The sequence below is a fragment of the Acanthochromis polyacanthus genome, chromosome 22 (genome assembly GCF_021347895.1).
Source record: "Acanthochromis polyacanthus isolate Apoly-LR-REF ecotype Palm Island chromosome 22, KAUST_Apoly_ChrSc, whole genome shotgun sequence".
Lineage (NCBI taxonomy): Eukaryota > Metazoa > Chordata > Actinopteri > Pomacentridae > Acanthochromis > Acanthochromis polyacanthus.
Window position 1 is genome coordinate 25,080,925 of NC_067134.1, and position 13,372 is coordinate 25,094,296.

The 13,372-nt window shown below is 40.5% G+C and overlaps 1 protein-coding gene across 1 annotated transcript in view; it reads left to right on the forward strand.

Moving 5' to 3' along the window:
* The window catches only part of pard3ba (par-3 family cell polarity regulator beta a), a 261,589-nt gene that overhangs the window by 77,171 nt on the left and 171,046 nt on the right, over positions 1-13,372 (forward strand). Inside the window, 3 exon segments of the mRNA XM_051942372.1 lie at positions 1,685-2,160; positions 4,813-4,952; positions 6,271-6,399. Coding sequence (XP_051798332.1) covers positions 1,685-2,160; positions 4,813-4,952; positions 6,271-6,399 — 745 coding nt within the window.

Genomic DNA, 13,372 nt, shown 5'->3' on the forward strand with positions numbered 1-13,372 from the left:
CTATTCTAAAGTGGCCTTCTATGAGCCCAGATCTGAATCCCATTGAACATATGTGGAAGGAGCTGAAACATGCCATTTGGAGAAGACACCCATCAAACCTGAGACAACTGGAGCCGTTTGCTCATGAGGAGTGGGCCAAAATACCTGTTGACAGCTGCAGAACGCTCATTGACAAATACAGAAATCGTTTAATTGCAGTGATTGCCTCAAAAGGTTGTGCAACAAAATATTAAGTTATGGGTACCATCATTTTTGTCCAGCCCTATTTCATTAGTTTGTTTTTTTAAATAATTATGTTAATCAACAATTCAAAAGTGATGGCTGATTTTGATTATTTAATTTTCAATAAATTTTTATTTATTGTTACTTTTGTGAGTTTCAAGTGATTTCAGTGAGAATTGTGGGTTTTTCCTTCTTTAACTGAGGGGTACCAACAATTTTGTCCACGTGTGTACGTGACAGTTTCACGAATCCCCGTGAGATCGTGTTGTAAGGACAGCAGGTACTAAAATAAAGTTGGGTGTGTACAACATCGTATCATCTGCATACAACAGACAACCTCTGTTCGTGTCTGTATCTCACTCCAGTTTTGATTGAGGGTAATGGAGCAAAGGAGTTCTGTGGTGGGGGCAAACAACAAGGGACTTAAAGGGGAACTCTGGCATGTCAACGGTTGCAGGTTGAATCCTGATTGGGTGTTATCTGTATGGACAAAGGCTTGAGGGGATGAGAGAAGAAGTGTTATCCAAGTGACAAAATCTGAGTCAAAGCTGTTTCCACTCTACCCGGTCAAACTTGAATCCTGTAGGGAATCTATTGTGTTTTAGTTCTCATTAAACGCTAAATTATCTATTTGGTATTGAAAAAGGGAAAGAAAGATTCAAGATTTGAAAAGTATTTGGATCAGGTTATCGTGACACAACCCCTATAGGTCTTTCTTTTGGGGACTCGATTAGGAGCTACATCGAAAAAAAACCTAAAAGCTGAAAAATAAGCTTCTGTGTGTGTGCTTGTGTGCATTCTCCCACCCACCCATCACCACTGTAGCATTGTAGAGATATCGCACCTGTCACTCAGTTTGCTTCCACTATCAGCCAGACAATTCCCTCACATTCTCTGCCCCGTCGTATCTCACCGCCACATCTACTGTCACAAGAGAGTATTGTCTCGCTTTCTTTCTAATTTCTTCCTCTCACACTACAAATTCCTGTCCCCGTTTTTTTTCCCTGTTTTCCTTCGCCCTCTCTCGCTCTTTCAGAGGTGGAGCTGAATAGGTCCATTTAACAGCATCCCACTGTGTTGTCTGTTTTGTGTGAATGTTGTGCTGATAGTAGTCTATTAAAACTGCAATAGGAGCCTGCTGTAAGGTCCCTCCATCTGATAGGGACCACAGTGTCCCAAACCAGCTGGAAGAGTCACTCTGTTCTTGATCCAAACTGAAATACAGCTCCATTAGCCATGCACAGGCCTCATTCGCCCCCCTCATTCTTTGCTTTCCAATTGTCTGTTCTCCTTTTATGCTCCCCTTGAATTCCGTCATCTTTTTTTGTTGGTTTACAGTTTTGTCGTGTTCCACAAAGCAGATCTCTTTGAGCTGTCCCAGATGTCTTCCTTTGTCACATATATGAATGGATAAACAAATTAAATATTGCTGCTCTCCTTACTTTTTTTCCCCTTTCCTTAGATCACAGGAGGTGTTCCGTCAAGCCATGTCCAGCTCTTCAGTGCGTCTGGAGGTCCTACCAGCCGCCAACAAGCCACGATACGAGAAGAGCCTTATCGGCCAGCTTTTCACCGGCGACAGCAAAGACACCACGGCAAAATCAAAGAGCCCCATGCTGGTCCGTCCTAAAACCGACTCCCATCCAGAGCTCAGACTAGATCCCAAAGTGACTGCCAAATCAGAGGTGAAGCGACCAGACAATCGAGCCAAAACCCCAGAGCCAGCTATGCTAAGAGCGTCACCAGTAGAGCACCAGTCTGGTCCTAGCTCTTTGGAGAGAGTTTCTCCAACACCTCCATCTACGGTGGCGAGCTCATCTCCGATACCCAGAACCGACAACCAGAGCCCACTGACCACTAAGAGTCCTGTTTTGCCCGGCCTGCCCAGCCTCACCAACAAGAAGGGTGGCAAGAGGATGAAGATCGACCTGAAGAAGGGTAAATAAGCAACTGATTGTCCATTTATTTTACGTCAACTCTTTATATTGGGCATAAAGACATCCTCAGTCAATGACAGAGCTACAGGGGTCCTCGGTTTATGACGTCCTCGACTTACGGCGTTTCATCGTTGCGTCAGAAGGGGTTACATGGAACTAGTTCACGAGTAGATGAATCCATGGCCATGTGGCACGATAAGACGGCTTTGTTTACATTCTCTGGTTGTATGCCACCTTGGACTGTGCTACATTCACTAACTTTTTGCCCTTCATTATGGCTCCCAAGCGTAAGTCAGACTCTTCTCATGGCAAACAAAATGGTGATGGTAAAAGCTGCAGCGGTGCAACTAGTTAAACTCATGCTTGCAAAATGAATTGTGAGTCGTAGAAAACTTTAATTTACTGTGGCTCTTGGTACACATTACAAACTGAATGAAAACTGCAACAAAAACAGAATAAAACAACATAAATACATGTTAATAAATCCTTTTAACTTAGCCAATAAGTCCAAAAATGAAGTTAGTTACTTATGCCTCTGTGGTGTTTACAAAGTAGAGAGCCATGCATCCAGAAAAGCACTTGCGTGAAAAGCTCAATGTCAAAATGATGGACGGGAAGTGACAACTGTCAAAGGACAACTTCAAAATAAAAGCTTTTTCAACAAACATTGACGAATATCGGCATTATTACATTAAGTTGTAAAAACAGTGCGATATTCTGTTATCTTCGTGTACAATAACTAATACATGCATGAAAGTCATTTTTATTCATGCATTTTGTGAAGAACCGATCAATATCGTGATGCACATAGCGACTTTGTTTACATTTTCTCTGGAGTGTCGACTTATGGCGAAAATCGACTTACATCCATCTGTCGGAACGGAACTCTGACGTAAGTTAAGGGCCCCCTGTAAAGTTTATTATCACTATTGGCCTCTCTTGCAAGTCTTTCATCTTTTTTAAAGTGCAGTACTAAGTTGTGGGAATGTCTCTTCATATCCAGAAGGAACTTTGTCTTTAACCACCGTCTCCTGGCATCGATAAAACCCAAAAAATGATGTCTGAGCATCAAAATTACACATATGGGGAGCAAGGACAAGCGTGAAAATTAGGAATTGTTTGGTCATTTGTGTCTCCATTAATCCAGATTTGTTTTTCTTGTGTAATACCTGCTAAACCAAGCAGCTGACTTGAGCCCTAGATGTTGTCCTGTCCATCAACTTCAGGCTTTTCCGTCAGACTCTCACAAAACAACCTGTGGAAGTATTGATTGGTTTAATCCATACTGAAGGAAGCATTTCATTTTTGTTTGATCTCTGCATAACCGTACCAACTGTCTGCTTATATATTTGAACCCAGACTGAGTCAATCTGGCATCCCAGCCACCTTATCTCTTATCCCTCAGTGCAGGAGAGCTCATGTGTTGATAGCATGGGAATAGACTCTTATGACTGTGAACACGCTCTGTTCTAGCACTCTGCAGTGTTATAGGGGATTGAATGGATAGCTGTAATTGGGCTACACACACACACACACTTTCTCTCATGACAGGTATCCAGAGAAAGGCAGGACACTCAGATGAAAGGATAGAAGAAATTGGGCTGCACACTCTCCAGCTTCACCTCAAAGCCCCGTTCACCCGTTTTTATTGTTACTTTCTTTCTTTTCCAGCACCTTTTCATGCCTCCCTTTTCCCTCCATCCTGCTTTTGTTTGATTTTTTTCATTTTTTTCCACCCCCCTGTCTCCCTCTCTGCCTTTCAGCTGATGCAAGATTAGAGCAGAGGATATTATGGGGTTTCTAACACCCTCTCCCTCGGCAACAGGCTCTTTCTCTCGGTGATTGACAGGTGGCGAGGTTTAGGTGCGCTAATGTAGGGCAGGCAGAGGCTTAGCTCGGAGACCAGATAGCATCGTTCACCGCCTTTAGTATGCTACGGCGGCTTTGCTCTCCCCGCTCACACTCACACAGTCGCACACGGAGCGTGGCACATTTCACTCATGGCTTGGGGCTTGTGAGGCCGTGAAAAAGGGAGAGGGTGGAGGCTCTGGGGGTTGATGTTTGGCGCATTGGGTGTGTGGCCTCGGAAAACACGCACACACACTTGTAAATGAACACACACCGAAAGCAAACGCAGGCACAAGGAGAATCTTTGCGGAAATCACATCACATCCCCCGGGGAGGGAAGCTACAGAGGGGAATGATATCTCCCAGGTTCTCTCTCTCTCCTCTGCCTCCACCTTCATTCCATCTCCTCCCTCTACCTCCCACCATCAGCCACCGTTCGGCCTGCTCACACGTGAAATTAAAGGCAGAGTCTGTCTAATCCGGCTAGGGGAGAAGCCTGCTCCCGGCGGCTCAGAGGCTGAGCCAGGCAACTAACCCCCGGAGGAAAACAGGCACTTAAAGAGTAGTTAATGTGGAGGACGATGCTAAAACTGCAGATGGGGTTACGAAGGACAAGAGAGGATATAGAGACTCCATGGTGAGTGGAGAAGGAGAAAGAAAGGAGAAAGTGACAGAAGAGGGAGATGAGAGCGCAAATTCAATTAAAACCAAATTAAAAAGTCATAAAATTCATAATTAAGTCTTGTTTTCAGGGGCATAGATGTCCCCAGTGCACACCATGACGCAGGCTGCTTTGTTCGTGCAGGCGCAGAGGGTCTGGGCTTCACCGTGGTAACCAGGGACTCCACCGTCCACGGGCCGGGGCCGATCTTGGTGAAGAACATCCTGCCGCGCGGTGCAGCCATCAAGGACGGCCGCCTGCAGCCCGGAGACCGCATCCTGGAGGTGAGACGGATCTCAGCGAGGCGATCTCCCACCGAGGAGAAAACAAACAGGAGCAGCAGTGGGCAGAGCAGGGAAATCACCATCATCATGGAAGGGGAGCACTGTGGCCCCCCTGCTGGTCAGACTGAGTCACTGCATGTTCCCAAGGAATTATCCACATCCAGTTAGACAACTTCTAGCAGGGGTGCCAAATTCATTTTAGTTCAGGGGCAACATTCAGCCCAGTTTGATCTCAGGTGTTGCAGACCAGTAAAATCACAGCATAATAACCTGTAAAAAAAACATAATTTCCAATTATTTCCTTTGTTTTAGTGCAAAAAAGTATGTTCTGAAAATGTTCACATTTAAGGAATTATCTTTTTACAAATTATCATGAACCACCTGAAATTTCTGAAGAAAAGTAAATTCAATTTCAGCAACATTCAGCCTCAGTTTATCATTTACACATTACAGCTTACAGATCACAGTGTTTCCACAAAGGAACAACGCATTTAACCTCAATTATCTGGAACCGAATGATGTTGTATTTTACTTTATGATCAAAATGACCAAAGTCAGACAAGAAAAGACATTAAATGACCAAAACAAGACAAAATGTTACAAAAACAAGACACAAAATGACAAAAATGAGAAACAAAATGACAAAAAAATGAGACAACACGAAACACAACAAAAAAGAGACAATGACAAAAATAGAAACGGAACGACAAAACATACACAAGCAACACAAATGAGACAAAAAAAACACAAAACGACACAGAACAATGAATAAATCAAAACTAAAATGACAAAAATAAGAAAAAAAACACGAGTGAGACAAAAAAGAAACACAAAATGACAAAAACGAGAAAGCAAACGACAAAAGACAAAAAAGTAACAAGAACAAGACAAAATATTACAAAAATGACAATGAGCAATCTAGGATTTTACTTTCTGATCAAAACAACTTGACATCGTCTGAAAATTACTTTAAATTTATACTTTACACATTTACTGTTAATGTCTTCTCTATCATTTTTACAAAGTTGGGCCGGATTGGACCCTCCGGAGGGCCGCTTTTGGCCCGCGGGCCTCATGTTTGACACCCCTGGTCTAAACAGTCATAAATTGTGGTGAATGCAGAATATCTCAAAGGCTTGATCGATACAACCAGGCTGTCATTACAGAAACATGACTAAATGCTCTTTTTAAAGTTACATTTTAAACTTCCAGACCGGCACAGGAAGCATCGTGTCACTGGGTACGTGTTAGCGCAGCACTGCCAGCGGATAAGACACTGGACTTTAATCTACTGCTGTTTATTTTTGTGTGCGTGCAGGTGAATGGAGTGGACATGACAGGCCGTAGCCAGGAGGAACTGGTGGCCATGCTGCGCAGCACCAAGCAGGGAGAGAATGTGTGTGTGGTGGTGGCGCGGCAGGAGGACTTCTTCCTGCCTCGGGAACTGGTAAGAGCGTGTGAATAAACAGAAAAACACGGCGGCCGTGTCCTCCCACCGTCTGCTGTACCTTCACCACCTCCATCCTTTCTTCTCTCTCATTGCTGCTGCTTTTGTTGATCATTTTTCCTCACTGCGCTTCACTTTTGCCCTCATTTTCTGTCTCCCCTTCATCTTTTTTATACACTGCCAAAACTCCAAACCTTACCAAGTCTGTTTGTCTTATTTGCAGTCAGAATGTCTCATCCCACTCGATTTAAGATAAATTCACTTAGCGAGAGACATTTCAGCGAGATGGAGGGATTTGTTTTCAGAAAATGCATCTTAAATATCTTGTTAAGTCAAACAATCTTGAAATTATCTTGTTGCCAGTTACATTTTACAAGAAAATTCAAAATAAGTTTAACCCTCGTGTCGTCCTATGAGTCAAATTGACCCATTTTAAAGTTTGAAAATGTGGGAAAAATATAATTTAACAGTGAAACTTCTGATGTCCACATTTTCAACATTTTGGGGAAATCTTTGAACATTTTGTGGTGGAAAAAAAGAAATGATTAAAATGTTTCTGAAGAACGTTCCCGAAAAAATCAACCAAAATTCAGCAAATTTCGCTGGATTTTGGTTGATTTTTTTTTGTGAATGTTGTTAAAGAAAATATTAGAAGTTTTACTGATATATGTGTAATCACTTTAGATATTTTTAGGATTTTTTTGGAAGATTTTTACTCATTTTTTGAAAATATTTACAAGAATTTTCTTGCCAAATTTGGGGGATTTTTTTTCAAAATATAACTTGTTAGGGATTATTGGAATTTTCTTCCTGAAGGTTTTGCAAATTTTCAGAAGTTTTTTTGGTGATTTTTTTTGGATTTTTTTCAGACAAGAAAACAATATTTTTTGGTGACCGTAAATGAAGACAGCAGGAGGGTTAAAACATCTCAAATTAGGAGCTTACATGAAAGCAAAAGTCTATTTTTGAATGAACTATTTTTTATCATATCTGGCTTATTTTAAGGCACCTACGCTTGACAATCCTGGTCAAATGAAGCTTAAATGAAGTTTTTCCAGCTAATTTTAAGATCTCAGTATTCTAAATATCATATCTTATTTCAAGAAATCTCACCAAGCCATTCTTCACTTGTTCTGTTGGCAAATTTTTTCACTTATTTCAAGGTAAAAGTTCTTTTTCTTGTTTTGAGAGGGGCAGGTTTTCTAGTGCATTGCTGCTGCTTTTGTTGATGTTTTCTCCCCACTGCTCGTCACTTTTGCCGTCATTTTCTGTGTCCCCTTCATCTGTTTTTATCCGCCGCTTTGTGGAATTTTTTTCTTTATGTCGATGCCTTTTTTGACACATGGTCGCAAACGCACCCGGACCTCGCCCTGGCCTTCCTGTCCCTCTCTGGTTTGTTGACACAGCAACGCCGGAGGAAGTCGCACACATGCGAGCGGCGGTTGGCCCGGCAGGAAGCGTGTCGGCGCTTGTCGACGCGCCGCGGGTGTTAAGTGACCGTTTACCTGCAGCGGCAGACGGGGGTCAGGAGTCAGCGTCTGGCCTGTGAAGCGGTTCGGCTGCGGCTCACGGGGGACGTTTTATCAATAAACACATACTTTTAAACATACATCCACGCAGCCAGGTGGCCCCTTGAAAGTCACTCGCTGCGTGTAAATGATGTTTTCGCCCGTTGCTCTTCTGTTCTCTCCCTTCTGTCCTTTGTGGTTGTTCTGATTTTTCCAGTTCCATTACTTCAAAGCGCTGTGAGAAAGACACGCGGGGCTTTGTAGTGACTGATGCATATTCACACCTCGAGTGGCTGCACACACACACACACACATGCACACACACACACACACTCCTAAACACCTAGCCCTTGATAAAAACTTGAACACAAGTGCTCTCTCTCTCACACACACATGAGCACACCACGCATCTTTAAACAGCTAAGTTACTGCTTCCGAAAATAGTTTGCCCTCATTAATGGCCCAGCAGTCTTGGCATAACAAGTGCACTTTGAAGAGCCTCTACAGTCTTCATCTAACACTTGCTTGTATTTGTGCATTAGAGAGAGACTTAAAGAGTCGGGGGGGGGAGGCGGCGGCGGCGGTGGAGAGGGAGAATGTGAGAGAGCCTTCACTCCTGTCTCTATCGAGGCTGTTGAAGTTGTCGGTGCCCCGTGAGATCTGGCCCTTATCTGCAGCACAGTCCTCCACCTCAAAGGCGTTTTGATGTCCCTTAAGCGTACACACACGCTTGCAAATACACGCCGCACACAGGCGGGCGCTCTGGAGGTTCTGCGTCATTGGATGTGGATGTGGCAGACCCGCAGAAAGCAGAGGATTACATAAACACACAGAAACAGCCACACAGGAATAGTTGGTCATTAAAAAGTAGCCAAACAGGAGCACACAGCGAACCCAGCAGAGGACAGATGTGGAGGTTATAATAACACGACACACCTGACCCTCAGAGCCATTCATTTTTATGCACAATAACATTTTTGTGTTTAATGAAGCCATGCAAATTTTCACCTTCAGACTGTGAATATTTTCCAACTTATAGGTCCTTGAAGTGCATAAGGATAGGAAGGGGTTTTAAATTCTTTCTGCATGTGTAAAGGAGCATTTGAGCTCTGTTGAAAACAGAAACCAGATCTATTTTACATCCACTCTAAACTGGAAAAAATGCCCCTCTCAAAACAAGAAAAAAATATATATTTCAAGGAACTTTTACCTTGAAATAAGTGGAAAAATCCGCCAACAGAACAAGTGAAAAATGCTTGGTAAGATTTCTTGAAATAAGATATTATATTTAGAATATTGAGATCTTAAAATTAGCTGGGAAAATTTATTCTTAGCTCTATTTTACCAGGATTGTCAAGCTTGGGTGTCTTAAAATAAGCCAGACATGATAAAGAAAAAGCAGTTTTTCACTCAAAAATAGATTTTCGCTTTCATGTAACCTCCAAATTTGAGATGTATTAACCCTCCTGTTGTCCTCATTTACGGGCACCAAAAAATATAGTTTCCTTGTCTGAAAAAAAATCCCAGAAAATCAGCAAAAAAAACCCCAGATTTATGAAAATTTGCAAAACCTTCAGGAAGAAAATTCCAGTAATTCCTTAAAAGTTTTATCAAAAAAAATCCTCCAAATTTGGCAAGAAAGTTCTTGTAAATATTTTCAAAAAATGAGTAAAAATCTTCCAAGAAAAATCCTAAAAATATCTAAAATGATTATATATTAAAGTAAAACTTCTCATATTTTCTTAAGAACATTCACAAAAAAATCAACCAAAATCCAGCGAATTTCGCTGGATTTTGGTTGATTTTTTTTTTGTGAATGTTCTTTAAGAAACTTTTTTTAACATTTCTTTTTTTCACATCAAAAAAAAATTCCAAAAAATTTTTGAAAATGTGGAAGCTTTCACTTTGAAAATATTTTTTTCCGCATTTTCAAATTTTAAAATGGGTCAATTTGACTAGCAGGACAACACAAGGTTTAAAACAAGATAAAATAAGTCCCTCCATCTTGCTGAAATGTCGCTTGTTAAGTGAATTTATCTTAAATCAAGTAAGACGAGACATTCTGACTAAAAATAAGACAAACAGACTTGGTAAGATTTGGAGTTTTTGGAGTGTATGAGTGTTAGAAACAAGCATTGGTGTGCCATTTGTTCTCTGATTTACTAGAAAAACTTCAAAAAATGCATTTTAGGTACATTTATAAAGGTTCTACCACCATGTGGTTGGGTTAGGCTCATCTTCTAGTCATGATTCCTTCTTTTTAAAAACTATTTTCTAATAATTTCATATTGTAACACTCATGAAAATGAAAATTTGAGCTCACATGGCCTAATTAAAGCCACAAAACTTCCTGCGGGGTCATTTTACCAAGACTGCCCATCATTACGTTGCTCAAACTTAACTTTAACAACAATAGAGTAGAATGTGAAAGAATCCCACAGCAGCACTAAATGCACCAAACATGCAAACACTGATGCCGTCTCTCCATTTCTCAGCCATAACAAGGTTTTGGCTTCAGAATGTGACCTGAAATGGATGTGAAACAGTTTTTAAAGGCCTCCTGTATGACTTTTCATCAAACGAAAGCTGCAAGTTGGATTAAACGCCAAAATCTACAACTTACCCCAAAACACAAACAAAGAAACAGCATTTTCATGTCGACCCTTTTTTCCCCCTTGCTGGTTCTAATTGCTCGACTCTTTCCCCTGCTAGTGGCAAATAATTGTGGAAATTTGTGGAGCGCTAGCGACAATTTGGTTCCATAAAAGACGTAATAATGATGCAGGCGCATTAAGTTGTCAGCCATCTGCCTGGTCGTGCCAGCGTGTTTGTGTGTGGAGGTGTCTGTCAGCACGTCTGCATCGCAATTATTCATTCATGTTTTAGAGGCAGCAACATGTTGTAAGAATTGCTTTATGTACCTCATGTCCAATATTGCATGCAGATCAGTTGTTCATTACTGCGGTTTTACACTCACTAGCTGCTGAGATTAATTGGCTGAATCCACTTCTAGGTTTTCCTTGACCACCCTCAATGTCGCTGCTGCAGATAATTAATGCACAATATCGGATTATTGCATCTGTCAAGGTCTAATTTGCTCCTCAACTGCGTCTATCCACCTTCTCTCTGATTCACCTACAGAAAGCGTGTTTACATGCGCTCTCTTGATAACCTCATATTGTCTGGAACAGAAAACAAGTGAAGGCATTACCAGACTGTCACTGTACACGGCTCTGTTCTAGCTCTACAGACTTAAGTTCTTTCTCGGGTTTTCACATACATACACAATAAAAAGACAATAGGTCACAATAAAAGGACGATAAGTCACAATAAAGGACAATAGGCCACAATAAAGGACAATAGGTCACAATAAAAGGACACTAAGTCACAATAAAGGGACAATAGGTCATAATAAAAGGACAATAGGTCACAATAAAAGGACACTAAGTCACAATAAAGGACAATAGGTCACAATAAAAGGACAATAGGTCACAATAAAAGGACGATAAGTCACAATAAAGGACAATAGGCCACAATAAAGGACAATAGGTCACAATAAAAGGACAATAGGTCACAATAAAAGGACACTAAGTCACAATAAAGGACAATAGGTCACAATAAAAGGACACTAAGTCACAATAAAGGACAATAGGTCACAATAAAAGGACAATAGGTCACAATAAAAGGACACTAAGTCACAATAAAGGACAATAGGTCACAATAAAGGGACAATAGGTCACAATAAAAGGACAATAGGTCACAATAAAAGGACACTAAGTCACAATAAAGGACAATAGGTCACAATAAAAGGACACTAAGTCACAATAAAGGACAATAGGTCACAATAAAGGGACAATAGGTCACAATAAAAGGACACTAAGTCACAATAAAAGGACAATAGGTCACAATAAAGGGACAATAGGTCACAATAAAAGGACACTAAGTCACAATAAAAGGACAATAAGTCACAATAAAAGGACAATAGGTCACAATAAAAGATAAGTTACAATAAAAGGACACTAAGTCACAATAAAAGGACAATAGGTCGCAATAAAAGGACAATAAGTCACAATAAAAGGACAATAGGTCGCAATTAAAAGACTAAGTCACAATAAAAGGACAATAAGTCACAATAAAAGGACACTAAGTCACAATAAAAGGACAATAAGTCACAATAAAGGACAATAGGTCACAATAAAAGGATGATAAGTCACAATAAAAGATAAGTTACAATAAAAGGACAATAGGTCACAATAAAGGACGATAGGTCACAGTAAAAGATAAGTTACAATAAAAGGACACTAAGTTACAATAAAAGGACAATAAGTCACAATAAAAGATGATAAGTGACAATAAAAGGACAGTAGGTCAGAATAAAGGACAATAGGGGATGGACAGGTTGAATTTCACTCTGTTAGATATTCTTTTAATGTGACTCTTGAAACACAGTGTGGAATCAAGAATCACACCAAAACATTTTTTTTTTTTAAATTCAGAGACAATTTCTAGTTCCTGTCCTCCCAGAAAGACCCTTAAATGTCTGTTGCTTGCTCTGTGAACATCATACAAACAGCTTTAGTTAAATTCAGAAGCAGGCATGATTTAAAAAGCCAAGTTTCAACAAATGGAACCTGTTAAATTCTTCTTGATCGCACCAGAGAGTCTGTGTGTTGATAAAGGAGCTTCTACATTTTGAAACCTCTTTTCTCAAGGGCCTGAAGTCGCTATTTCTGATGCTACTTATGCAACACACACGAGACTGAGAGTCAGCTACAACCTGAAAATACATTTGGTTTCTCTCAAAAATTAAAACAAAAACATGAGTAATTAATTAGAAAAGTGTGATTAGCATATAAATAAATGATGACCCATGAGCTTACAGTTGAGTTTGTTTTCCCAGCTTTTGCATAGAGCTCATTATGTAAATAGGTTTGCATTTTATTACACATTGAGTGTATTTACAGAGGGTCCGTGCAGGTACATAACAAACACAATTTAGCCACTCACAGCTGTGATTCTTGCTGCTCTTTATGCCTGTTGGCGCCGTGGTTAATTCTAAAAGTGTCCGACCAGTTGATCATTCAGACAGACGAATGCTTAAAAGTCTTTCTTTTTTTTAATGAAAAAGTTTCCTAATTAGCACTTAACATAATTTACAGTCAGGCTGGATGGATGGAACATCATTAGTCTTCCAGGCATTAGTCATGAAGCAGAGGACAAATTAAAATTAGGATTTGATGGTGGAGCCACATGAAAAGTAATGCGATTACCAGAACTGTGCCAGTTTAACTTGGAGAGAACTAGCTAGTAAAGCCAAATGAACTCATAACTCACATTCATCATCTCTGGAACATGAACACAAAATTTCATGCCAGTTCATTTAATATTTATCGGAATGTTTTATCGTTATCAAGTGTGGTTGTAGTTGGAGAGAGTCTGCAATCAATGAAGCTGGATTTTCTGCA